Source organism: Primulina huaijiensis, chromosome 2 (genome assembly GCF_012295235.1).
Source record: "Primulina huaijiensis isolate GDHJ02 chromosome 2, ASM1229523v2, whole genome shotgun sequence".
Lineage (NCBI taxonomy): Eukaryota > Viridiplantae > Streptophyta > Magnoliopsida > Lamiales > Gesneriaceae > Primulina > Primulina huaijiensis.
In genome coordinates this window covers 25,804,238-25,827,841 of record NC_133307.1, presented here as the reverse complement: position 1 = coordinate 25,827,841, position 23,604 = coordinate 25,804,238, and the positions used below count along the sequence as shown (strand labels likewise).

The 23,604-nt window shown below is 35.5% G+C and overlaps 4 protein-coding genes across 6 annotated transcripts; all 4 read left to right on the top strand.

Annotated features, from left to right (window-relative positions):
* Positions 1 to 175: 175 nt before the first annotated feature.
* Positions 176 to 1,855, top strand: LOC140971005 (uncharacterized). Its single transcript, XM_073433033.1, has one exon. The coding sequence runs from the start codon at positions 367 to 369 to the stop codon at positions 1,708 to 1,710; it is 1,344 nt and encodes a 447-aa protein (XP_073289134.1). The 5' UTR covers positions 176 to 366; the 3' UTR covers positions 1,711 to 1,855.
* Positions 1,856 to 3,931: 2,076 nt separating this feature from the next.
* On the top strand, positions 3,932 to 18,699 carry LOC140971004 (ABC transporter D family member 1). 3 transcript variants are annotated; one of them, XM_073433032.1, is made up of 26 exons: positions 3,932 to 4,173; positions 4,736 to 4,890; positions 5,375 to 5,657; positions 6,488 to 6,712; positions 7,697 to 7,894; positions 8,008 to 8,462; positions 8,899 to 9,034; positions 9,109 to 9,187; positions 9,989 to 10,227; positions 10,340 to 10,644; positions 10,731 to 10,839; positions 10,932 to 11,090; positions 11,852 to 11,951; positions 12,045 to 12,153; positions 12,819 to 12,909; positions 13,740 to 13,864; positions 13,940 to 14,089; positions 14,181 to 14,253; positions 15,026 to 15,206; positions 15,290 to 15,448; positions 16,127 to 16,285; positions 16,395 to 16,622; positions 16,994 to 17,154; positions 17,257 to 17,309; positions 17,410 to 17,488; positions 17,610 to 18,699. In XM_073433032.1, the coding sequence occupies exons 2-26, from the start codon at positions 4,829 to 4,831 to the stop codon at positions 17,694 to 17,696; spliced, it is 4,005 nt and encodes a 1,334-aa protein (XP_073289133.1). In that variant the 5' UTR covers positions 3,932 to 4,173; positions 4,736 to 4,828; the 3' UTR covers positions 17,697 to 18,699. The 3 variants fall into 3 exon arrangements, with proteins under 3 accessions (XP_073289133.1, XP_073289131.1, XP_073289132.1); XM_073433030.1 differs by having other exon boundaries at positions 3,933 to 4,173; positions 16,124 to 16,285; XM_073433031.1 differs by having other exon boundaries at positions 3,933 to 4,173; positions 4,716 to 4,890; positions 16,124 to 16,285.
* Positions 18,700 to 20,620: 1,921 nt separating this feature from the next.
* On the top strand, positions 20,621 to 21,286 carry LOC140960708 (uncharacterized). Its single transcript, XM_073418956.1, has one exon. The coding sequence runs from the start codon at positions 20,667 to 20,669 to the stop codon at positions 21,240 to 21,242; it is 576 nt and encodes a 191-aa protein (XP_073275057.1). The 5' UTR covers positions 20,621 to 20,666; the 3' UTR covers positions 21,243 to 21,286.
* Positions 21,287 to 22,017: 731 nt separating this feature from the next.
* LOC140960698 (uncharacterized) lies at positions 22,018 to 23,308 on the top strand. Its single transcript, XM_073418949.1, has 3 exons — positions 22,018 to 22,143; positions 22,407 to 22,719; positions 22,829 to 23,308. The coding sequence occupies exons 2-3, from the start codon at positions 22,669 to 22,671 to the stop codon at positions 23,099 to 23,101; spliced, it is 324 nt and encodes a 107-aa protein (XP_073275050.1). The 5' UTR covers positions 22,018 to 22,143; positions 22,407 to 22,668; the 3' UTR covers positions 23,102 to 23,308.
* The last annotated feature ends 296 nt before the right edge of the window (positions 23,309 to 23,604 follow it).

Here is a 23,604-nt window from a genome sequence, read left to right as displayed (position 1 = left end):
TTTGTTTTTTTTTTTTTTTTTTTTTTTTGAAAGGTTAATTGGGATGTTTTTAATATCGTAATCACGGTGCGTTGCACAGATATCGGACACCGACGCGTGAAATCCGGTAATTTCTTGTTTTCCCAAAAGGGGTTGGTTATACTTTGCATGTAGTTATAGGTATCCGATCCAATTTCCTTTAAAAAACCCATAAAGCATGAAGCATCGACTTACAAAAGTACAAATTTAAACTCTTAAAATAGTGTAGTGTGTGAGCTTCTCCCTCCCCCCACCATTTCACACCACCTCTCCAGATTCAAATGGAGCTCTTGTAAAACCCCTTGTTGGATCTTCCGACTGAGAGATTTCAGTACAATTTTTTCTAAAATGGCTCCACTCCAACAAACCTGCCGCGATAACAAGGTACCTTTTCTTTGTCTACTCTTCCTCATTTTCTTCGCTTCAACTTTGGTCTCTGCATACACTCAAAACCAACCAAAAACATCCCAGAGAAGAAGGATGTTATCAGAGACAGATGATCAAGATGAGCCTCTTATTATCAAGAAAAAGACCAGTCTGAGCACAACCAAAAACCAAACAAAATTTGTGAAACCAGCTTCACTTTCACCCAAGAACCAAACCAAGCTCATCAAAACCACTAACATCAGTGGTTTGTTCAAGAATCAAACCAAAGTTGCCAAGATTTTCTCTGATCCATCCAAAAACAAAACCAAGGTCGCCAAAGTTACCGATTTGTATCCCTTTACACATTCCGGTCCGACCCTCGAATCCCTGCTCCAGAAACTCAATTCCACCTCAAAAAAATCATCCTCAAACTCAACTACTGCAAAAAGTGGCTCACTTTTGACCAAGAAATCCTTAGATCTACACAAGAACAAAACAACCAAGGAAACCAAAGCCCTGTTGGAAAAGGGTGTCACCAAGCCCAAATCCAAAATCCCGGGTAAAGAGCTGCCTAATAAGGACCAAAAAAAGGAAAACCCTTTTTGGATCGATCAAGAAGATGACGACGACCCGGTTTCTGAGTTCATAGACCTCCCATCGAAATTTCAAGAAACTATAATGCCAGATTTGGAAAAGATTTCCAAAACCTCGCAGGTTTACATCACCAAATACAACAAAGAATTCACCAAAGGATTCAAGCCATACGTGGGCAACAAATATGCAACCACCATTGCTTCTTTAGTCTCGTTGGCCTTCATTCTGATCCCTTTAATCCTCGTTTCACTCATTTTTAATAGAATCAAAGCTTATTTCTCACTGCAAAAGCTCTTAATTTTCATCCAAGTCTACCTCTCGATATACTTCACGATACTCTGTTTATCTTCACTGGTGACTGGGCTTGAGCCGCTGAAGTTCTTCTACGCAACTTCCCGGTCCACGTATGTGTGTGTACAGGTGCTGCAGACTCTTGCGTATGTGTTGTACCTGCTTCTTCTGTTGATGTACCTGATTCTTGTGTTCTCGACCGAGACTGGGCTGGGCACCAAGATATTGGGCCTGGCCCAAACATTTGTGGGCTTCACCGTCGGGCTGCATTACTACATGACGGTGTTTCACAGGGCGGTGCTGCATCAACTGCCCAAGACAAGTTGGAAGGTCCATTCTCTTTATGCCACGTGTTTCCTCGTGATTTGTCTGTTTGCTAGGGTTGATTGGAGGAAGAAGGCTTATTTACACGAGGGCGGTGAAGAAGGTAAAAAGAGTTAGTCAAATGTATTATTTAATATATATATATATTATATTTATTTTATGGATTAACCAGAAGCATAAATGATTTGCTTCTCCTTTTTTACCATTCAAAACTTTGTAATTCATTTAAATATAGTTAATAAAAGTTTCGATTGTACGTTTAGTAATAATTTTCGATTGTACGTTTATTATTATTGTTATAAGACACACAATTGCATATATTTGAATCATGATTATTAATAGATCGAGTTGATTCATAAAATTGTATTATAGTTTTTAATTATTATTTGACTAATATAATACAACTATATTAAATATGTAATTTGTAAATATAATATATAAATTTTTGAATTTCTAAATTGGATTAGATATTATAGTTATGAGTAAAAGATATAAAAAATATTACTTATTTAAATAGATAAGTTATTTTCGTAAAAATTAATAAGTGTCGTAAAGTAGAAATATCAATCTCAACATATGTATGTAGTAGAAATTATTAATTAATATTAATAACTTGACCAGATTTTGGGGTCAGTGTGCGCATTTTATGTTTATAAAATATTTATCTGGAAAATATAATTTTAACTTAAAAAATTGCGAGGTCAACTTTTATTCGAATGTCCAATAACTGCAATGTAAAAAACATCATGGATAAATTTCATTTCTTTGTTTTGGGCTTCAATCGGAAATTGGTTTTTAAAATAACATAGAAAATTTTATTCGTAGGCTCTTACTTCTTGTCAACAAATATTCATATAAATTAAGGAACTTATAAAATTCGTTTGTGGTTGGGAGTTGGGAGCCAATTAGTGGTTTGACAAGATCCAATCAGCCAAAATTTAGTTTCTAAATTTTATCTAATATTATATGTTGGGTAAAATAATTATTCATGTTGGGTAGAACAATTAAATATGATGTTTTAGTTGTTTTAAATTTTAAAATTTTTTGAGTTATAACGTTATCGTCAGTTATGATTTTTGATAAAACAACAAATACTCAATTTTGTATATACTGTATGTACTTCTTTCTTCTGAATATATATAAAAATTAAAAAAGCAACATATACCAACATTCATAAATAAAGGGCACAATATTGTAGTGTAGTATTGATTATGTCTAAATTAAAATTCATGATAAAAATTATATTATGATGATGATCGGATGAATTGAGTTTCAGAGCGGTGAGAAATAACACTAGTCGGGCTGCTTCCTGTCTTGATATATTATATCTTGGATGAGGGGTGTTCGGGCTCTGGTATGTTTGCACACTTAAGATAACGAATATCATTAGTGAGGCGCCAGAATATTCTCCGGCGTAGCCACTCCGACGCTCAAATCAGCGAATATATATAGAGCATACGTGTTTATTAAAAATATCTGAAGAAATTAATATTAAGGAAACCTGATATTTATATGAGAGAAGTCAATGATAACTTTGTTTTTAGTGCCCAACTGCTACTCATGACGAGATAGTGACTCACGTTTCTGTTCACTGATATTGTAAAGTCTGACAACTCATACCTACTTCAGCCTAGTCACATTACCCCCACGTGCGCTGAAAGACCTCCAAATGATGATCAAGACAGAGCGCTCCATACCTGTGAACTCTTACTACCCAGGTTGATCTTCACGCTGGTGGGCTTTGCTCAACCTTCCCGGCTTCCTGACTATCTAAATCTCAAACTAAAGATGACCCGTGTATCTATTTGATGCTCCGGATATTTCCAAGATTTATCTTATTGAATCTGAATTAATTACATAAAATCAACTTTAAGATGTTAACTCGGTCATTTAAATAAGTAATATCAAAACTATCTTTGCACATTGAATCGACGATTAACGAACATGATAAAGTTACCAAGGTTTGATGACACTAAAATCAAATACATTTTGATTTAGGTCGCAACTCAACTAGACCGAAGCGATATTTTTTAAATTATGTCGTATAATTCGTATTATATTATTATAATATAAAATACTTGTTATTAAATCATATATCCATTACATTTCTAATCAACTTTTCATAATTAATATTTAATGTTATTATTCTTATTTTATTCCTTGTAATTTTAATTTACTTGAGTTATTCTATATATAAAATAATAACTTAAAAAATATAATTTAAGAAATTTTTAAACAAATATTAAAAGGAAGGGCAGGAAACTTTTCAAGCGGCCGGGATTTCCCGCAGGGTCTATATTACTTACTATGTAATTATTAAATATAAAAAAAAAAATTTAAAGCCCAAACCGAAGAGAAGACTCGACACGCCCTACCGTCTTTCCATAAATTCGCAATAATTTCTCCCTAATTTCCCATTTTTGGGATATTTGTTTGCTTTTTACGTATAAGCATACAGTTGCTCTGATTTCAATTGGACTTAATTGTGTTTTCGGACCGATCGATTACTCGGGAGCTGCAGTACGCTGGCTAGTGATTGATTTCCGCGTGGCGGTGATGACCATCCCTCAGAATGATCGGGTTAGCTAATTTTAGATGAATCTACTACTTTTTTCAATGAAAAGGCAGGCACGTCAAGTTTTGGGTTTGGTTGATCCATATGTGCTTGGTATCTGAGCTTCAGATGAATTTACGCCTCATTTTTTTTTTGTTGGTTAGTCTTTTTTCATGTGGAATTTACTAGTTACTTCTTAGTTACTTTTGATTACCTTTTATCTTTTAACACCGAAAACTGTTCAAAGGCCCTAGAGCGGGGAGAACGTATTCTGCTTTCTGTATCAATTCTGTTTATTTTTTTATGACTGGATTGATAAGTTGATAATGATAGGAAAAGTTTTATTTAGTTCATAATTATTGAACCGCGCGTGCTCAGACTCCTTGAAATATCGTTAGTATTCTTGCAACTAGTGTTGCCGCCAGATAAATGTTATTAACTAGATTTACAATCTGTAGCTTTTGAATAATGCATACATATGCTTCTGTGCTGCATAGTACATATTTAATGTTGATTTGAATAAGGCCTCTATATTGGGCACCATCAATATTTTTGTCTTTAATTTCAGGTTTTTTTTGAACTTCACAGGGGATAAACTCGATATAATAATCTTTGTGGCCAACGCAAGTAGACAGTAAACTTCACCACTGGTTTATTGTCTACTGGGGGTTATCTGAAGACATGCCTTCTCTTCAGCTTTTACAGCTCACTGAGCATGGCAGAGGCCTTTTATCCTCAAGAAGGTGAATGACATTCACTGTGATTTTATTCTGTTCAAGTATCTAATGAAAGTTCTCTTCTGGCTATTATTCTTTTTAACCATTTGAAAGTGTAAATACTCTTTACGGATACATTCTGGCATTCTATCTTTTATCCTTCTCAAAATCCGCTCACTGTTGAAAGTATTCGAGATGATACCCATCTTCCATTTGGAACACCCCTCCCTCCCACTTAAAAGAAACACGCAAAAAGAAAGGAAAATTAAAGAAAGTTGCTTATATATGTACATGGATGTCTACGCATTAGTTTCTTTCTCTTATTCGGGTTCTTGATGTTTTTTCCTTCCTTTTCCCTCGAACATAGAGAGGTAGTATTGACCTGATGTGAAATTTTTTTGTCAAGTTGTTTCTCTTCGATGGCTTTATTGTTGTTGTTGTGAGGACATACTGAGTCCAAAGTTGAAATCGCAGCCTTACAACCATCTTGTTTTCAAATTTGCTTCTGCAGAAAAGCTCTACTGCTTGCAGCTGGTATTGTTGTGGCTGGTGGAACTGCAGCTGCGTACATGCACTCAAGGAACAGCCGTAGAAGACAAAACAATTTTGGTCATTCTAACGGGGACAAGGACTACAAGGAACAATCAGATGAGTTAATGGGAAAAGAGAATAACGTAAAGAAGGGTAGGCAGAAACGAGGAAACTTGAGGTCCCTCCAGGTTTTGGCTGCTATTCTGTTATCTCGCATGGGAAGAGCGGGTGCAATAAATATTTTGTCCCTGGTGGCTATTGCGGTAAAGTTCTTAATTTTTTTAAAGAAGACACGTTTCATACCTAGGAGTAGCGCTAGAAGTATTTAATGTTCGTTTATCATCTTCTCCATTGCTGCATCTGCCTTCGGTTGTCACCATTTTCTTCTTGATAGACCAATTCTATTATCAGTGTTGTAAATGCTGTTGTGTTGCTGATTTCACTATGTTCATTTGTAAAGAGACTGGATGGACTGAAATTGAGCATTCCATTCACATATAATTACTATTATATTTTCTTTATGAACCAAAGTCGACAAGAAGTCAAGCTCCTTAGCTTGACGCGGGAAACAAATGGTGCTTACCCACTAATTGATCAGTTGGCAACAGCCACGGAACTGCTACAGACTGAAATTATTTCCACCTGACTAATCCTGAAAATGGAATATAGCAAGAGTGTGTCTGCTTGTGCTATGATCTGTATACGACTATCCTGAATTTAATCGTAGGTTCAGCCTGAATATGTATGCTCAGTCTAGATTTGACTCCTGAAAGTCATATAAAAAATATTAAAAAGTTCATGATACATTAAATAATATGCTAAAAAAATCATCATCGATTATGCTAGGCTACATGAGCGGCCTTTTTCTTCTTTGCTTGCCTTGCATTTTCATTCTCATATTCATTTGCTACATTTTGCACCAAATAATTACAATAAAGCAGAGCTAGAATAAAGGATTTTTAGTCAAAATAATGAAGCAGATGACACCTTTCAAATATTTGAGTGTGTTCATTTTATGTTAAAGCATCCGATTTTTTTGCTTGTCGTCTGTACTGCAGTCAGTCTGTATCTATTTTCCTCTGTGACTTTGTAGGTTTTTCGAACTGCTGTGAGCAACAGACTGGCTAAAGTCCAAGGCTTCCTTTTTCGTGCTGCTTTTCTCCGACGTGTACCTCTGTTTATTCGGCTTATTATTGAAAATATATTTATGTGTTTTCTTCTGTCTACGCTGAGTTCCACCTCTAAGTACATCACAGGGACTTTAAGTTTACGTTTCAGAAAAATTTTGACAAAGGTTACCCATGCTCAATATTTTCAGGTATTTATTTTTTGATTTTTTCTGTTAATGCTAACAGAATCGCAACATGATTGTTTGGATTTGTATTAATGCTTATAGCCTTGTATGATATAATTTCACATTTGCTTTGGTAGTTTTATATTTTCTCGTCCACAAAATTTGGAAAGTTTCACGGCGATTATAACTGCGACGTTAGATACTTCCCGAAGGGTAAAATCCTGTGGGTAGCATCGAATATAGCAATGTTACCCATCGTATTACATTTTCTCTTTACTGATCACTATACATTTTTTATGTGTACAATATCTCTTGCAACTTCAACTTGGGGATAGGCTGTTGTTTAAACTAGTGTTAGAGCTAGGGCTCTCATCTTTGAAACATTGATCTTTCAGTTGTTTGTAAAAACTACGTTTCTTATTTAATGCTTTGGACTAATATTAGGCTTTAGGGTTTCTATTCTTTAACTAAGTTTGGACACAAAAGAATCTCGTGTGTTGTTACATTTGATAAGACATCATGATCTTGCGTTTTTTCTACTAGTGATGACTCTTTAAGGATGCATGATAAACTGCCTCATAATGTGTTTTAATTTTATGCATCAAGTACTGCATTGAAACACCAAAAGCCTTGAAAAATTTACTACGTGTTAATATTTTTATAGAATCTCAGGTGGATTCATTAGTTGATTTTGCTCAATTATATATCAGGCATAAATTTGTTTTTTGTGATCCTAACAACCGTGTTCGCATTTCGCAGTGGTGAAATAATTATTAATTTAGTAATCCATTTTGCTGATTCTTGAGTTACTGTGACGGGTGCAATTATATGCACAGCCTTTGGATTCCATTTACTTTTGTTTAATGTTAGCCACATCGTGATTTGACCTAATAAGATTTCGTCTGATGACAAGCATAATTAAAAAATGCCCCCAAAGTTATTGAGTGAATATCTTTTGATCCGGATATGAAGTTAGAAATGTTAACCTGCTTGTTGGTTGGGTTTCAGAGCATGGTATACTACAAAATGTCCCATGTTGATGGTCGGATTACCAACCCTGAACAACGAATTGCGAGTGACATACCAAGGTTCTGTTCAGAGTTGAGTGACCTTGTGCAAGAAGATCTAATTGCTGTTACTGATGGGATGCTTTACACTTGGCGTCTATGTTCATATGCAAGCCCAAAATATATTTTGTGGATCTTGGTAATCCTATGCCCTGGCACGAAATAATTTATCACTTCGCTTTTGGATCCCTTAATGATGCCATTGTTATTGTAGCAAACAGTTCGCTCCTTACCTATATCATTTACTTTTAGGCCTATGTGTTGGGGGCAGGGGCAACAATCCGAAACTTTTCTCCTGCATTTGGCAAACTCACGTCCAAGGAACAACAGCTGGGAGGGGAATATAGGCAATTGCATTCACGAATACGAACCCATGCCGAAAGCATAGCATTATATGGTGGCGAAGCTAGAGAAGACTTTCACATTCAGCAGAAATTTGAGACTCTTGTGAGGCATATGGGGGTAGTTATTCACGATCATTGGTGGTTTGGCATGATTCAAGACTTCTTACTCAAGTATCTTGGTGCCACTGTTGCTGTTATCCTGATTATTGAGCCTTTTTTTGCTGGTGATTTGAGACCTGATTCTTCAACATTAGGCCGTGCAGAGATGTTGAGTAATTTGAGATATCATACTAGTGTTATAATTTCATTATTCCAGTCCTTGGGGACACTTTCTACTAGCTCAAGACGACTCAATCGCTTGAGGTACTCCTAGTTCAATTGTTTGTTTCACACTTTATGCCTTTCTTATGGTTATTTTCACTATTATCGCACTGAAGAAGTTCAAAGGATTTAGGTTCTACTAAATGAGGCTTATTGTGCCCTTTGGCCGATGAGTTTATTTCTTTCAAATATGCAAATAGTTTTTATTATTTTCCTTTATTTAGATAATTATTCACATTTCACAATAGCTATATCTTCATTATGATCTATTTTTGTCAATAGTCATGTAAACTATTACTGCAGGAATTACATGTTGAATAAGTCGAATATGTCACCTTTATTCAAACGGTCTTGGCAACGGCATGTTGATGTGATCTCTGTCCATGTTTTCTTATGATGCAAGTGGAAAGATTGTGCTTGTAGGTCATTATAAATTTTCAATGTGTGGGGGTGGCTAAATTGATTTTTCAATTTTCAGTGGTTACGCGGATCGTATTCATGAACTCTTGGCTATATCTAGAGATCTTGCAACACGAGATGGATCTTCTCAGAAAACTGATGGAAGCAGGAACTATGTCAGCGAAGCAAATTACATTGAGTTTGATGATGTTGAGGTAGCAGGATACCTGGCCTTTTTGACTGTTTAGTCAACCTCCCCATGATCCTTAAACTACATTGGATTTTGCAGGTTGTTACACCAACTGGTAATGTATTGGTTCAGCATTTGACTCTAAGGGTGGAATCAGGTTCTAATCTTTTGATAACTGGTATGTCCTTTCCATCGATAGTAGTTACTTATTTGCTTACTTGGTTATCTAAATTCTTACACGTTCTTCAGGTATTACTATCCTGTTTTAATTGATTTTTCTACTGAAAGAAGGAGCTGCTTGTCCTTTTTTCACTTTGTTCTAGTATACCTAGTTCCAGTGCTTGTCCTTCCTTTCTTGTTGGTTTAAATGAATCTTGAAATATTATAAAATTTGCACTCTTCTGACCAGCCAGACTTAGCTAGATTGTCAATATCGCTAGATCAGGGCGAGGAATAGGATTCTCCCTTGTGGCCACACGGGCATGTGATGATCAAAATTTAAAGCTTGTCAAAATCATATGCTGCATTTGATTGACTATGTGCTGGACAGAGGTTCTTGGTCTAACCAAAATTTGATCTATATTCGGCATAGAATATTATTCCTGATATTTAAATTTCAATCACTAGTTCTGACATGTTTCTACTAAGAGATAAGTTTTGTGGATTTTGGTCCGGAATATCCTTTATCTTCTATTTTAGAATATGGTCTAGCCAACATACAATGCTTGTTATACAACTTTTATTGTGTTGTTAGTAGGTATTATTTCTTTTTCCCCCCTCATAAATCTTAGTAATCAAATTCATTGTCATCGGACGGTATCAAAGTATGAAATAATTTTGTTTCCTTCGATTAGTCATTGTTCCATTGTTTTATTGTTGCATAAAGGTTGTGATTAATCTAAGTATAACAGATTATGCTCATCGATTTTTGGGATAGCACCATCATGTAACCTTCTGACAATATCCCTTCCAATTTAAGGTCCAAATGGAAGTGGAAAAAGCTCTCTCTTTCGAGTTTTAGGTGGCCTTTGGCCATTATTTTCTGGTCATATTGTGAAACCTGGAATTGGTTCTGATCTAAATAAGGAGATTTTTTATGTGCCACAACGGCCATATACAGCAGTTGGAACTCTGAGGGACCAGTTAATTTATCCTCTTACAGCAGATCAGGAGGTTGAGTCTCTTACACCATCTGAAATGTTGGAGCTGTTGAAAAATGTAAGAGATTTACCCAATCCAATATCTGTTACGATATATTACGCAATGTGCAATCATTATGATGACACTTTTGACTAGGCTCACGGTTAAAATCCACCCCCCATTTTGTCAGGTTGATCTTGAGTATTTGCTGGAGCGCTACCCAACTGATAAGGAGGTGAATTGGGGTGACGAATTATCTCTAGGTGAACAGCAAAGATTGGGAATGGCTCGTCTCTTTTACCACAAACCCACATTTGCTATCCTAGATGAATGCACAAGTGCTGTGACTACTGATATGGAGGAAAGATTTTGTGCTAAAGTGCGAGCTATGGGAACGTCATGTATCACAATCTCTCATCGCCCTGCATTAGTTGCATTTCATGATGTAGTCCTATCTTTGGACGGTGAAGGAGGCTGGAGTGTTCAGTGTAAAAGGTAAGGACTGTGATAGGGGCTGTTTATAGATCTTCTACCAAGATGATTGATAATTTTGTGTATTAACCATTTCATCTAATTTGTAGTCCGGATTCTCCAGCTATTAGAGACTCTGAGTTCAGTAAGAAGAACTCCGGGACTGAGCGTCAAAATGATGCGTTAACTGTGCAACGTGCATTTGCTAATTCAAAGAAGGTCTGACCTTCATCTATTATTAAGTACCGATAAGTTCACTTTCTAGCCACATCCTCATGTTACTTGCTCTTCCCGGTGACTTCAAATATCAGGATTCAGCCTTTTCAGTGTCTAGGACGCAATCATATTCTTCGGAGTTGATAGAAGCATCTCCACCCGAGAGATATGATTATCCATCTGCCGTGTTCCCACAACTTCAAAGTGTTCCAAGGATATTGCCTCTGAGAGTGGCTTCCATGTTTAAAATAATAGTAAGTATTATTCACTTCTGAAAATCTCTATAGATGCCTTTGTATTGCACTGTCTATCATGTTGTAGATTATCTTTGTCAGATTTATTAAAATTATGGTGCATGCTCTAAGAAATTGCAAGCTTTGACAATACCAAGATAGAAACATTGTGGGCCTTAATAGGTGTTTTTAGCTAAGTTTCTTGCATTGAAGTTACGAAGATCAAATTTTTTATGTGTCGTCGTCGTTAGCATGGAACCTGGTTTCACCATGAAGGTTCAAAAAGGAGGACTTAGAAGTTGACTTCACGTTATATTGACAGTTTCATGTTTGGCTCTTTAGTATGTTTGAGGAAGGAATGTGAGACATGATGCTGTGGTTTGTTTGACAACATCTGTAGGTCTACAGTATTTCTCATTCAATTCATATCCCCTTCCCTGGGTCATCGTTTAGAGAGGAATAATTATAAAAGTGACTTTGCTTTTGTTTGTCATATAGTTCAGCAATTATTTGGGATAATATCTGGTTGCCCATTGGTTTCATGCTTTTTGCAAGACTATGGTTACTGGAGTTTGTGTTATTTACCTGTATAATCTTCTTGGTCGATGGATTGTGGTGTTTGGAAGTTCGCTTTCTTTAGTTTCATATATCGGTAACTTTACTCATTGGTCATAATGTTGTAACTGTAGAGTAAAAGTTTTATTCAGAAACCAAAATACGGTTTTCTCAGGATTGTTTTCAAGGTGCCCGGAACTCTTCTGTTGACCTTTTGTTCGTTTTAGGTTCCAACAGTGTTTGACAGACAGGGGGCTCAACTCCTTGCAGTTGCTGTGCTTGTGTTATCCAGAACCTGGATATCTGATCGAATTGCTTCTTTAAATGGTATTTTTTGTTATCTATTAACATTGAATTTTCGTTTGCTACTGGAATTTGGAATTATGCTATTATTGTTTGTAAACTCTATTACATTTTCAGGGACAACTGTGAAGTACGTTCTTGAGCAAAATAAAGCAGCCTTTATTCGGTTGATTGGTGTGAGTGTTCTCCAAAGTGCTGCATCTTCCTTTGTTGCACCATCTTTGAGGTAATTTTATTATCTCCAGAAGATCATATGGACTTGTACGCATTATCTTACCGATAATATTCAAGCAATCAATGACTGCATCATTGACCTCTCTGTATCTCATCCCGTTTGAGCATAATTTTGACCCAACCTGATGTGTCGTCTGTGCAGTATTGGTTACGTCAATATGAATGCTCTTTTATAAATTATACCTGAAAATATCTTTTTCAGATTCTTACATTCTATTATCTGTTCCAATTGTTGTAACAAGAAAAACCAACATGGAGTTCAAAAATAAATTGCCCCATTGTGTTTTTCTCTCCCTCCCTCCCTCCCTGATCACATGGGATAGTTAGTCCATCTGAAAGGTTTTTTATGTTTTCTTATACATGACATCTTAGAAACTGTTAAGCACAGAGTGATCATGATAGTTATGGGGTATAAATTGTATAAATACGTCAATTCATTATTTAACCTTGAATGTGTATAGTGAATGGAATGGCTGCTCCATGCCCTTAAACGTGGTGTTAATGACTGGATAATGTCAAGACTGATTTGCACGACATATAGCAAACGAGGAAGAATTTTATGAGTTCATGAATATAATACTTCTTCATGGGCATGCATGCTGTAACTTTTTACTTCTTCCATGCCGTTTGTTCAATGATTCTCTCTTTTATTTTTAGGCACCTAACTGATTTGCTTGCACTTGGATGGAGGATTCGGCTAACCAAGCACTTGCTCAAAAATTACTTGAGAAGAAGCGCATATTATAAGGTTCTAAATTCAATTATATGAGTTTTATTCATATTAAGCTGATGTGTGTAACCGTATACTGAATCATACCATCATTCGACGAGGATCCATTTTTCCTCCTAAATGGTAACAGAAATTCATGCACATAACATACTCATGTCTTGGATTAATTTATGTGTAAAGTTACACTGTGTCATGGTGCTAACCAAGTTACCATTGAGCAGAGTTCTAAAAGGCGTCGCCTTGGACCGCCTAGACGTCGTGCGGTCGCTCACTGCCTCGATTTTTAGAAGCCACCTATAGAATTTTTTTAATTTTTATTTTTTTAAAAAAGATTATTTGACATATTTTTCAATCGATTTGTATCGTATAAAGATGAAGAATATGTTATTGATTTTGTGTTTTAATCCGATATGAAGTAATTATTGGATAAATACGGAGATAAACAAGAAATATCACATATTTAAGTGAAAAAGAAAAACCGTCTAAGCGGCGCCTATGCACCTAGACTGTAGGCGGTGCCACTGGGGAACACTTCTTTTCAGATGAACATCCCATATTCTCAAATATTCATGAGCTCTTCAAGTTCTAGTGAAATATCCGAAGCATTAAATTACATATGTGAACACTATAAATATTTTGTATGCTTATGGATATTATAATAATTGATTAAGTAGAGAAACCAAGTACTTGATTTAACAAGAAGGGAACTTGGTTGTAAATAATTATAGATTGTTGGATGTTGAAACAGTTAAGCAGCTACTTTTCTTCTCAGTCTATGGTTTTTTATTTAAGAACTTGGATGCCAAATTCAGCAGTACAGAAAATGACCATTCATGGATGTTCCATAGGTTTTTCATATGTCACGAGTGAATGTTGATGCAGACCAGAGGTTAACGCAAGACTTGGAAAAGTTGACCACAGATTTATCTGGACTGGTCACTGGAATGGTAAAGCCAACTGTGGATATTTTATGGTGAGCTTTTTAAAAAATTTCTTTATTTACAGGATCCAATTTATTTTAGTTTTCTAAAAAGTCCTCTGTTTTCAGGTTCACCTGGAGAATGAAATTATTAACTGGCCAAAGAGGAGTTGCTATTTTATATGCCTACATGTTGCTAGGTTTGGGTTTCCTAAGGGTTGTTACTCCCGACTTTGGTGATCTTTCAAGCCGTGAGCAACAGTTGGAAGGAACTTTCAGGTCATTTCTTATTTGGTGCTTTTGCCTTGCAATTTCTTGTTTGTATATTTTCTAAAATTCAAACTTACTTTATACTTGGTGTGCATGCTAGGTACATGCATGAAAGGTTACGTACACATGCTGAGTCCGTTGCTTTCTTTGGTGGTGGTTCCAGAGAGAAAGAGGTTTTAATCTAATATCACTCTGTATCTTCTGCTGTAAACTTGTACGCATTTCCTCTCTTTGAACTATTTGCCATGGTTTTAAACCATCATCGTGAAGCCTAAAAGTTTGTTGCACAATCTAGGTTAAAGTTTGTCTTTTGTGTGTCAAAGTTCGGAATTCTTCCAGCCATAGGCTTGGTTCCATCTATTTCTTTATTTCTCAATGATCAGTTTATCTGTGTTTTTGAAAGTTGGTGTAGTGAAAGTGAAATTAAAGGCAATGGATGATAATATGATGAAATGAAAGAGCGCCAAGAACGAGTTTTTTGGGTTTAATCTGGTCTCTGAAACTTCACAATTGCATTAAATATGTAAATTAGTTATATGGGTAACAATGGGAACAACTGAAATTCACTTTGCTTTGCTTAAAAGGCATATTAGTAATTTACTTATCCATCTCCTCTTATTTCTAGGACACCAAGTCGATTTAATATGGTCCTCTTATTTCTCCGACACCAAGTCAATTTAATATGGATTATCGTGTGAATGAATAAAGACGTCACCGATTTCAGAGGATATTCACACCTGCTTTCCTTGTAATATTTGTCATGTACTTTGAAGTCTTATAATATCTGTGGTTTGTTGTTGAGGAATACCATGAACTCGATAGCTACTGCTTCTTACCTTACTACCCTGGTGGGTGGTAGCTTTTTGGCAATTTTAGCTTTTCTTCAGCCTCCTAGTACCTGACTTGCAGTCTTGAATTCTTGATCAAATCTCCTTGTGCCTACAGATGATTGAATCCAGATTCAAAGAGCTTTTTAATCACTCAATGCTTCTCCTTAAAAAGAAATGGCTATTTGGTATACTAGATGACTTCGTTACTAAGCAACTTCCCCATAATGTTACTTGGGGATTGAGCTTGTTGTATGCAATGGAGCACAAAGGTGATCGAGCATTGTCTTCAACTCAAGGTGATAGGAGTCTGGTGACTTTTTAAAAATTTGTACCCGAACTTTTTGTTGTGTAAATGTTAATTATGCACAATTTTTATCAGGTGAATTGGCACATGCACTACGATTCTTAGCATCTGTAGTATCCCAAAGTTTTCTGGCTTTTGGCGACATTCTTGAGCTACATAGAAAGTTCCTTGAGCTTTCTGGTGGTATAAATCGAATTTTTGAGCTTGATGAGCTTCTAGATGCTGCTCAACATGGTATATATTATTTCTTTCTTGTTTTTATGTGATTTTCACTTGTTTTAATATGATGCCATGCAACTAATAAAGGTATTGATTTTATTTTTTCAGTAAATAGTTTTCAACTAATGGGGCATTATTTGGGAGAATGTGCAACTTCATTCGGTTGGCATATGAACTTTATTGTGGGATGTTGAATTGAAATTCCTTAATAGCTCATTTTCTGAGCAGCTGCACATCTCTTATTGGAGAATTGTATGCTAAAATTGTTTCTTCTTTCATTGTGTTCCCAGATTTTTTGGATTAAAGCACAATTTTGTCAATCTTACAATTGTTGGTCGAGAGGGATTTTTTTCCCTGTAAAGTACAGTTGTGAAAATTTGCTATTTTCAAGGTGAAAATTGGGAGGCATAACGCAGTTGATCTTGCAGCTTCTTGAACATACCATAGTGATTTGTTATATAACTTTTGCATCTTGTAGTCATATGTATGGGATGGGATTTTGTTGATATATAATGAATTTGTACGCAAATATTCTGATTTTTTCTTTGTCACAAAATATGATTTTGGTGCTTCAGGACTTTGTTTCTGGCTTCAAAGGTGGTTACAATAGCTGAGTTTACATTCTTAGCTTTTTGTAAAGTTAGTTAGATGTTTATACTAGTCAGGCTGACAAGGTTGCTACGTATGCAGAAGAACGTGATGATGGGTCTGCTTTACGGTCTAAACATACTGAATCTCGCTCTGATGATATTATTTCGTTCTCTAAGGTTGATATAATCACCCCAGCTCAAAAAATGTTGGCTAGACAGTTAACGTGTGACATAGTCTCAGGGAAAAGCCTTCTAGTTACTGGTTGGTGGACTGTCACCTTACTACTCTGTCTCTAAAGTTAGATCCCTGCATAAAATTGATGACATCTGGAGTTATATATTTATTTTTTTGACAAAATTGTCTTCTGAAGGTCCTAATGGGAGTGGAAAGAGTTCCATTTTTAGAGTCCTTCGGGGCCTCTGGCCTGTAGTCAATGGAAGGCTTATCAAACCACGCCAACAGATTTCTGAATCCAGATGCAGTCTCTTTTATGTGCCTCAGCGACCATATACATGCTTAGGAACCTTAAGGGATCAAATTATATATCCTCTATCATGTGAAGAAGCAGAAAAAAGGGCAGGGGACCTAATTGAAGAAGGTAATATTATTTTCTGCCCACGGTTTCCAGTTTGCTTATATATTCATCATGTAATGAAGTATTTCATTGATGTTCTAAATTTAATCACGTAAATGGACATTGATGTTTTGAACTTAATTATGTGGAAGGAATACGTTAACAATAAACTTCACGTGGTCAGTTCTTTACCTGCATTTGAACTTTAAAAATATACTGTCAGATATATAATTTACAAATTGATCAAATCGATTAACCGGCTGCCGATTCCATGTGATGGCTTCTGTTTTCCTTTTTAATTTTCAGCATTCACTTTATTCATCTCTTTATTCAATTCTGTTGAAGTTGCACCTGTAATTCCCCCTAAACTGATTCATTTTGATGCCTTTATTTAGGCCACAAATTTGTTGATGCCAGAAACGCGTTGGATGCACAACTCAGAACTATTTTAGAGAATGTGAAATTACTCTATCTTTTAGAAAGAGAAGGTGGGTGGGATACTAACCAGAATTGGGAAGATATTTTATCCCTTGGGGAACAGCAGAGACTAGGCATGGTAATGCTAATTGCAGTTCTCTTTCCGTGACAATATTTTTGTTCTACATAATTCTAGGGAGTTGTGCAAACTTATCAATATTATCTTTTGCTATTCTACAAGGCACGATTGTTTTTTCACAAACCCCGATTCGGCATCCTTGATGAATGCACCAAGTAAGCAAACTAATAATTGTCTTTCGACTTTTTCTTTGTTAGATTTAAAACCCCCATTGTGTTGTTACACTATACTCAAAATTTGCTCTTTCCATTACAGTGCTACCAGTGTTGATGTTGAAGAACACCTCTATAAGCTTGCAAATAACTCAGGAATTACAGTTATAACATCTTCTCAGGTAGAGAATCTCTCCGTTCTTATTTTATGCAGTGAAATTACATGATCTGTAAAGATTTTGTCTTGAGATGTTATTTAAGTTATAATTAAACTCAACCCCTAAAAATTTGCATTTTTTCCAGCGCCCTGCGTTAATTCCATTCCACTCGGTGGAGTTAAGGCTGATTGATGGTGAGGGTGCATGGGAGCTTCGAACAATTGACCAGTGAGTTACGTATCCTGCTACATGTTTAACTTCATCATGTCATATCCCAATCCCTTCGAATTGTTGCAACATTTGCCATTCCTGAAACATTGGCAACTACCTCAAATGAATTAAACCAAAATTACAGATTACAAGATTGTTGTCAATTTAAGCTAAAGTAAAAAGTAGAGCACGCAATAAATTTCCCATTAGTGGTTTCGTTTGGGGGATAGGATGGAGCGCAAAGATCACTAGAATAGAAAACTCTGTACAGGCACGAGAAATTGTTAAGCAATAATGGCCTTTGGCAAAGTTGTGTTACTCGGTAAGCAATTTGTTATTTAATCAGTATTATGTATTCAGTATTCTCTTACAATAATCTTGGGAAACTTTTCGGGTTAGGTGATGCCAAATTGTCTCTGAATTTTCTGTGTAAGTGAACCCTTTCGTATGCACACGCATCTTGAGGCAGATCGTGATGAAACTGTTCTATATTGCGAGTGCACTAATGAATTCGATGAGCATCAGGGATCACAAGAATTAATGCACTGATCCATATATATGTATTTCTATAGTGATACGAATTGATACTTACTCTGTCTTTAAATTTAAACGTCAAAACACAAATGAAAATATTATAGTTATTGTACTCTTTGTGATTGTCATGATCTCTGCTCTATGACACGTCATATACTGATCTACACGTGTGATATACATAAAAGCAAGTGTTTTTGGGGTCTTGAGGATCATTGCAGCCTTACACTTAGCCATTTGAATTTGTTGGCTTTTACTTTTGGCCTCTCTCTCTTTCATGTGTTCCTTTTAAGTGTATCTTCTCTTTAGATCTGCTTACTTTCTGTGGAGGGACCCAACATTTTTTGGCAGAGGATTATGAGTTGTAAAGCCAAATATTTACACTATTGCTTGTATAATACTGGCCCTTGATTATCAACATTACTGCACTACGTGTAAATCTGATTATCTCCACTAAATGGGCAGTAGGCACTAGCTAGATGTGGTTTGTTACATATACAGACGGGGTTACTCGACTGTCTCGATTTTGGAGGTTACCCATTTGAGCTTTTTTTTTTTTTTTTTTTTGAATCCTTTAAAAAATTAAGACATATAAAAACAGTTGCTTGGATGTGGTAGCAGTTTCAAATTAAATTTAACATTTTTTACAAAAAAATTGTTTTTGTTATTTTGTATGTGTTTTACTGTAACAACATTATAGAAAGAAATCTATTGTAAAAATAATATTAAATTATTCTTTCCGATTATTAATATCAAATCTTTCTTTTCCGAAAGACCAAGTTTACTTGCTATATAAAATAGAATAAATAAGAGAGCACCGATGAGATATGAGAAACTAAATCGTAGTGGAAAGATGAGTTTTTTTGTTAGCGTTACCATTAAGTACTTGGGAGAATCACCCATTAGATCCTCAAGTATACGCCAAACCACTTTTCTAAGTGGAAAGTGGCATCTGGTGGGGAATGTCTCTACCCATAAAATCCAGTAACTTCCCACTAGTGTATGTTCTCTAGTGGTGGGGAATCCTTCGGTTCCTAAGTGAACCGCTGCAAGTTCTCAAGAAACATCAACCTCTAAGAATTATCCACGAAATCAATGTCTACAACAATCGACTAAATTAGTATTACATTCTCTTTGAATTCCGCTGTTATCAGCCGGGAAAACATTGATCATAAGCCCTGTGAAAACGAAAATAGCATACGACTCCTTGTGAAGAAAATGATTGTATATAACGACGTGTTCTTAATTTTTATTTTTTGGCATCGTACCCAAATTTTATTTTAAAAAGTGAAATAAAAGTTAATAAAAATAAATTTTTTATACAAATTTAAATACATTTAAAATTTTAACTGAATAAAAATTCATAAAAATTATATTTTTGATTATTTATCATTGTATTTTTGTTAAAAAAAAAATTTGATTGATAAGTAACCACAACAATAATAATAAATCAGTATTGGTCGACTGGTGATTATTTTAATAATAGTTCACTTATTTATAACCATATTTTTTATGTCGTGCATATGAAAAAAAGAAAAAGAAAAAAAAGACGATTGGTTTTTTCTTCTTTTAAGAATACACGGTTGTACGTATATGATTATTTATTTTTCACAAAGAGTTTTATGCTCTTTTCATTTTTTATATATGTGGTAAAAGATATTTTTCCGTTGTTAGCCACGTCTTTTATGTTTTCTAAAATTCCTCTATGTATAGCAATTGTTCTTTTTCATTTAAATATTCATTTTAAAATTTTCATTTTGATTCTTAGAGGCTTATTCCCTATTTATTTCATTTTATAGAATTTTTGTTTCATGTATTTTATCTCTTAATTAATTTATTATTTTAATAATCCAGCTAAAGAGGTTAGAATAGATCGCGGATTACAAGTCCAAAAGCTTGATTTTCTAGAACTCAGATTTTTCATTCCTATCACATTTAAATGGGCACATTTCACCCAATTTTAATGATAAAAAAAAATGGTACACTTGTAGCTAGCACACCAACGCAATGCTGACTGAAATTCGAACCAAAACCGATGATACATTTATAATTTAAAAATAACATTACTTCATTTACTTGTAATATGTACTGTCTGACTCCATCCTCATGTTTTGATTTTGTGAAATCGCACTTACGGTTGAATGATGTTCCCTGGGCCATAGGGTCGTTTTGTTTTCTTATAGGGCTTTTAACCCTTCCACAATCCCAAAGATCTCATATTAAATTAAAGAGAATCGTCACTAAATTTTGTTATCCACTTGAGGCGCTACTCTATTCTACTAAAGTGGATTTGATTTTAAGATACTATTAATTAATTGCTTAACACTTATCCACAACTAGTCAAGGATGCGTCAATTTTCCTCCAAAAAGCAATACCATTACCGTCATTGTTTGTCCATAACGTATAGGCGTATAGCAACTATAAATGCCCCATTAAGGCTGAGCTAGCCTCCATCATCACATGGATTCGCAGTATTCTTCTTTGCTAAACTTTGAACTGAGAATAATCCAAGCTAGAAATATCGATCCCAAATCGTCCGGAGACTTGTTCGTGAGATGCTATCTCCCCGCAGGAAACAAACAAAGAATGGTTAAACTAGACACCCACCAGATCTCACCAAAATCCAACTTGGTTTGGGATCAAACTTATTCTTTAAATTGCTTGTCCACCGAAGAAAACTCAGCGAATTTCCTTAAAGAAGAAGAAAGCATCATTTTTGAGCTGCGTAAGAGGAACCCAACACCATTTCTTTGCTCGAAACTTGTGGGAAGAGCTGAAGTTACATGGAAAGAGTGTGTAGAATCAAGAAATATGAAGATTGAGAAATGGGTTTTGATGATTCCAAAGAGTGGACGTGTTCATGAAGATTCGAAGCCAGCAGCAGTTCATATTGCTGTGAAAATTCAAGATTCTGTGATAGATCGAGGTTTGAGAAGGTGGGATGGAGGTTGTATTTGCATGGATGGTATTGGGTGTAATTCTTGTTATTTAGATTACGAGTTTTTCGCACTGGGCTCATCTTTGCAAGCAGTGTAGCACGCGCTAATTATATAACGTTCTATTTTGAATTTGACCTCCAACTCTATCGTTCAGATGCTTCTAAAAATGCTTTTAATTTTAAATTGTGGCTCGCAATTGATACAAGACTAAGTTCTCGTACTAAACTCACTTTTTTTTACTTGTGTGAGACGAGTTTATTTGATTTATAGCATGCACATCTAGATTGTTTTATATATAAAAAAGCGATTGATAAATATACAAACAAATATTTTTTTGAGCAAAAACATAAAAATTAATTTGATGCATAAATAAAGTGAATCTGATGGTATGCCATGGGTACTAATAAATAAAGTGAGACAGACTCGAGATTTCAAATGATTTCAAATTCATACTATTTTATCTATCTTGATTACGAATCACTAACTGCAGCAGTGAGATGATTTGAAATCATGCTACATAATTTCATCGTCTGATATGGCCATTGAAAATGCTGTTCAAATGGGTCCTTAAAGCGTGTTTCGGTATTATTAATGCCTCGTTTTGTCAGAAGCATCCAAACCAATACGAGGAAACCACGGAAGAAACAAACACCAAAGCACGTATAATTTTGTGTTCCATTTGTAACTGGGTTATGCATATTTTCCAGTAATTCATCGAAGTTTGCTCTATTGATAGTTATTTATTCACAAAATTAAAAAATATTTGGCATTGAAGTAAATACTAGCTAGTTTCCCCTGGGGACTGGACCGATAAAAGAAAAAATCAATGTTAAGTTGCACGAATAGGAATAAAAATTGTTTGCTTCTTCCAGAAAACCTTGTTCAGGATATAAAATGAAGGAAATGACCGGAAGCAAAAAACTGGAGAAAATGGTAATTCAGAACCAGGTAAATTTGATGGTAATTTTAAGGGCCGAACTTCTGTCCGTATTGTGCAGGTATACATACATTTTTTTTTTATGTTTTAGCCATAATCACCTTATATATATATATCAGCATGCGTTGACAAAGGTGGTGCAGGGACGGAGATGATGTGAAAGTTAATTAAATAAATTGGAGGGGATGAAATCATATTTTTGTGAAACATAAGTATAAAAATTCCAAGAGGGTTTGGATGGCAACCACACCAGTACTGTCTGTCGAGCAGTCAAAAAACCAAACCTAAATGTTTTCTTTATAACTTTTCTTGTTTCACTGACAGCAAACTGCCAATGGAATAAGCCAGATATCATTTGGCACCGCTGAAAGAATTTCTCCTAAAAAACCACCAGTGTCCCAGAGGTTGGGAAATAGCGTGAATTAGCGGAACACTAGAAAATGGGTCGGAAAGCAAAATCAGGAAGCTTCTGTCTAATGCTAAATGCAGGGAGCTTAGTGGGAATGGCATATTTGGCCGCCCTCCTGAAATTCCTCCTCGATCATTGGCATCTGCACGCAATGTGGAACCAAAAGAAAGCAAAGATATGGGCGAGCCTGCTCCACGAGCTTTACGCACTTCTGTCAAAGTTTCTAATGTGAGTCGAATTTATGAGATGTTCAATTTTTTGTTTCCTTCAGATCTCTTGCTTTCTCATCTGCATTCATATGTTCTAATCAGAACTAAATCTCATAGCTCAATTGCAGCATGCTGGAGATCAAAGCAACATCTTGTTTGGCGAGGAAGCCGAGGTGAAGATACCTAGTAAAATTCATGACCTGAAGCTTGCTGAGTTGACAGGAACTGGCATGTTCAGAGGAGATGTTCCTCCAGGATATGCTGAGAAGCCATCGAGTGAGGCCAAGTTGAAAGAAATGAGTGGCAGCAACATATTTGAAGATGGCAAGTTCGAGTGGAGGGATTACTTTGGTGGTGTCCGCAAGCCCCCTGGTGGAGAGAGCAAGATCGCGTTGGTTTAGCCTCAAGGGCTGCAACTTTTTAGTCTTTTAACGGCTGCTCACTCCACCGAGTTGATGTTATAAAGTTTCTTGGGATGGGGTTATGAGTATGGTGGATATAAGAAGTTTTAGGTTCGTATCATGGATGCTGAACCAGTTTGACTCTTTATCTGCTTTCTGGTATCATCGGATTTTTATTCCAAATTGATCAAGGTATCATTTTTAACATATATACGAGATGTGTACCAGAGAGTTTATAATATTGAACTTATTTTTTTTAGTAAGTTTGATCCTGGTAAGTGGTAAGATGAAACACTATTGTATATACAAAATTTATTGTGCTTGATAATATCAACGCACAGGTCAAACAACAATGTTAAAAGAATATATAAATAATTGATAGATTTGAAATCCGGATTTCAGACTTGATTGATAACTTTACATTATTATTGACAGTTGTTGCGAGTTATTGCCAGTAGCAACTTGTGATGTGGTACATTTTTCTTTTGTCCGCCATTATTAGT

What these genes read in the sequence shown, in the direction of transcription:
- LOC140971005 (XM_073433033.1), top strand. Translation starts at nt 367, where the DNA reads ATGGCTCCACTCCAACAAACCTGCCGCGATAACAAGGTACCTTTTCTT.
- LOC140960698 (XM_073418949.1), top strand. Translation starts at nt 22,669, where the DNA reads ATGGGCGAGCCTGCTCCACGAGCTTTACGCACTTCTGTCAAAGTTTCT. An exon ending in CTTCTGTCAAAGTTTCTAAT is followed by an intron (nt 22,720 to 22,828) that starts GTGAGTCGAATT and finishes GCTCAATTGCAG; the next exon opens with CATGCTGGAGATCAAAGCAA.
- LOC140960708 (XM_073418956.1), top strand. Translation starts at nt 20,667, where the DNA reads ATGGATTCGCAGTATTCTTCTTTGCTAAACTTTGAACTGAGAATAATC.
- LOC140971004 (XM_073433030.1), top strand. Translation starts at nt 4,829, where the DNA reads ATGCCTTCTCTTCAGCTTTTACAGCTCACTGAGCATGGCAGAGGCCTT. An exon ending in TTGAGTTTGATGATGTTGAG is followed by an intron (nt 9,035 to 9,108) that starts GTAGCAGGATAC and finishes TGGATTTTGCAG; the next exon opens with GTTGTTACACCAACTGGTAA. An exon ending in TGTTGGAGCTGTTGAAAAAT is followed by an intron (nt 10,228 to 10,339) that starts GTAAGAGATTTA and finishes CCATTTTGTCAG; the next exon opens with GTTGATCTTGAGTATTTGCT.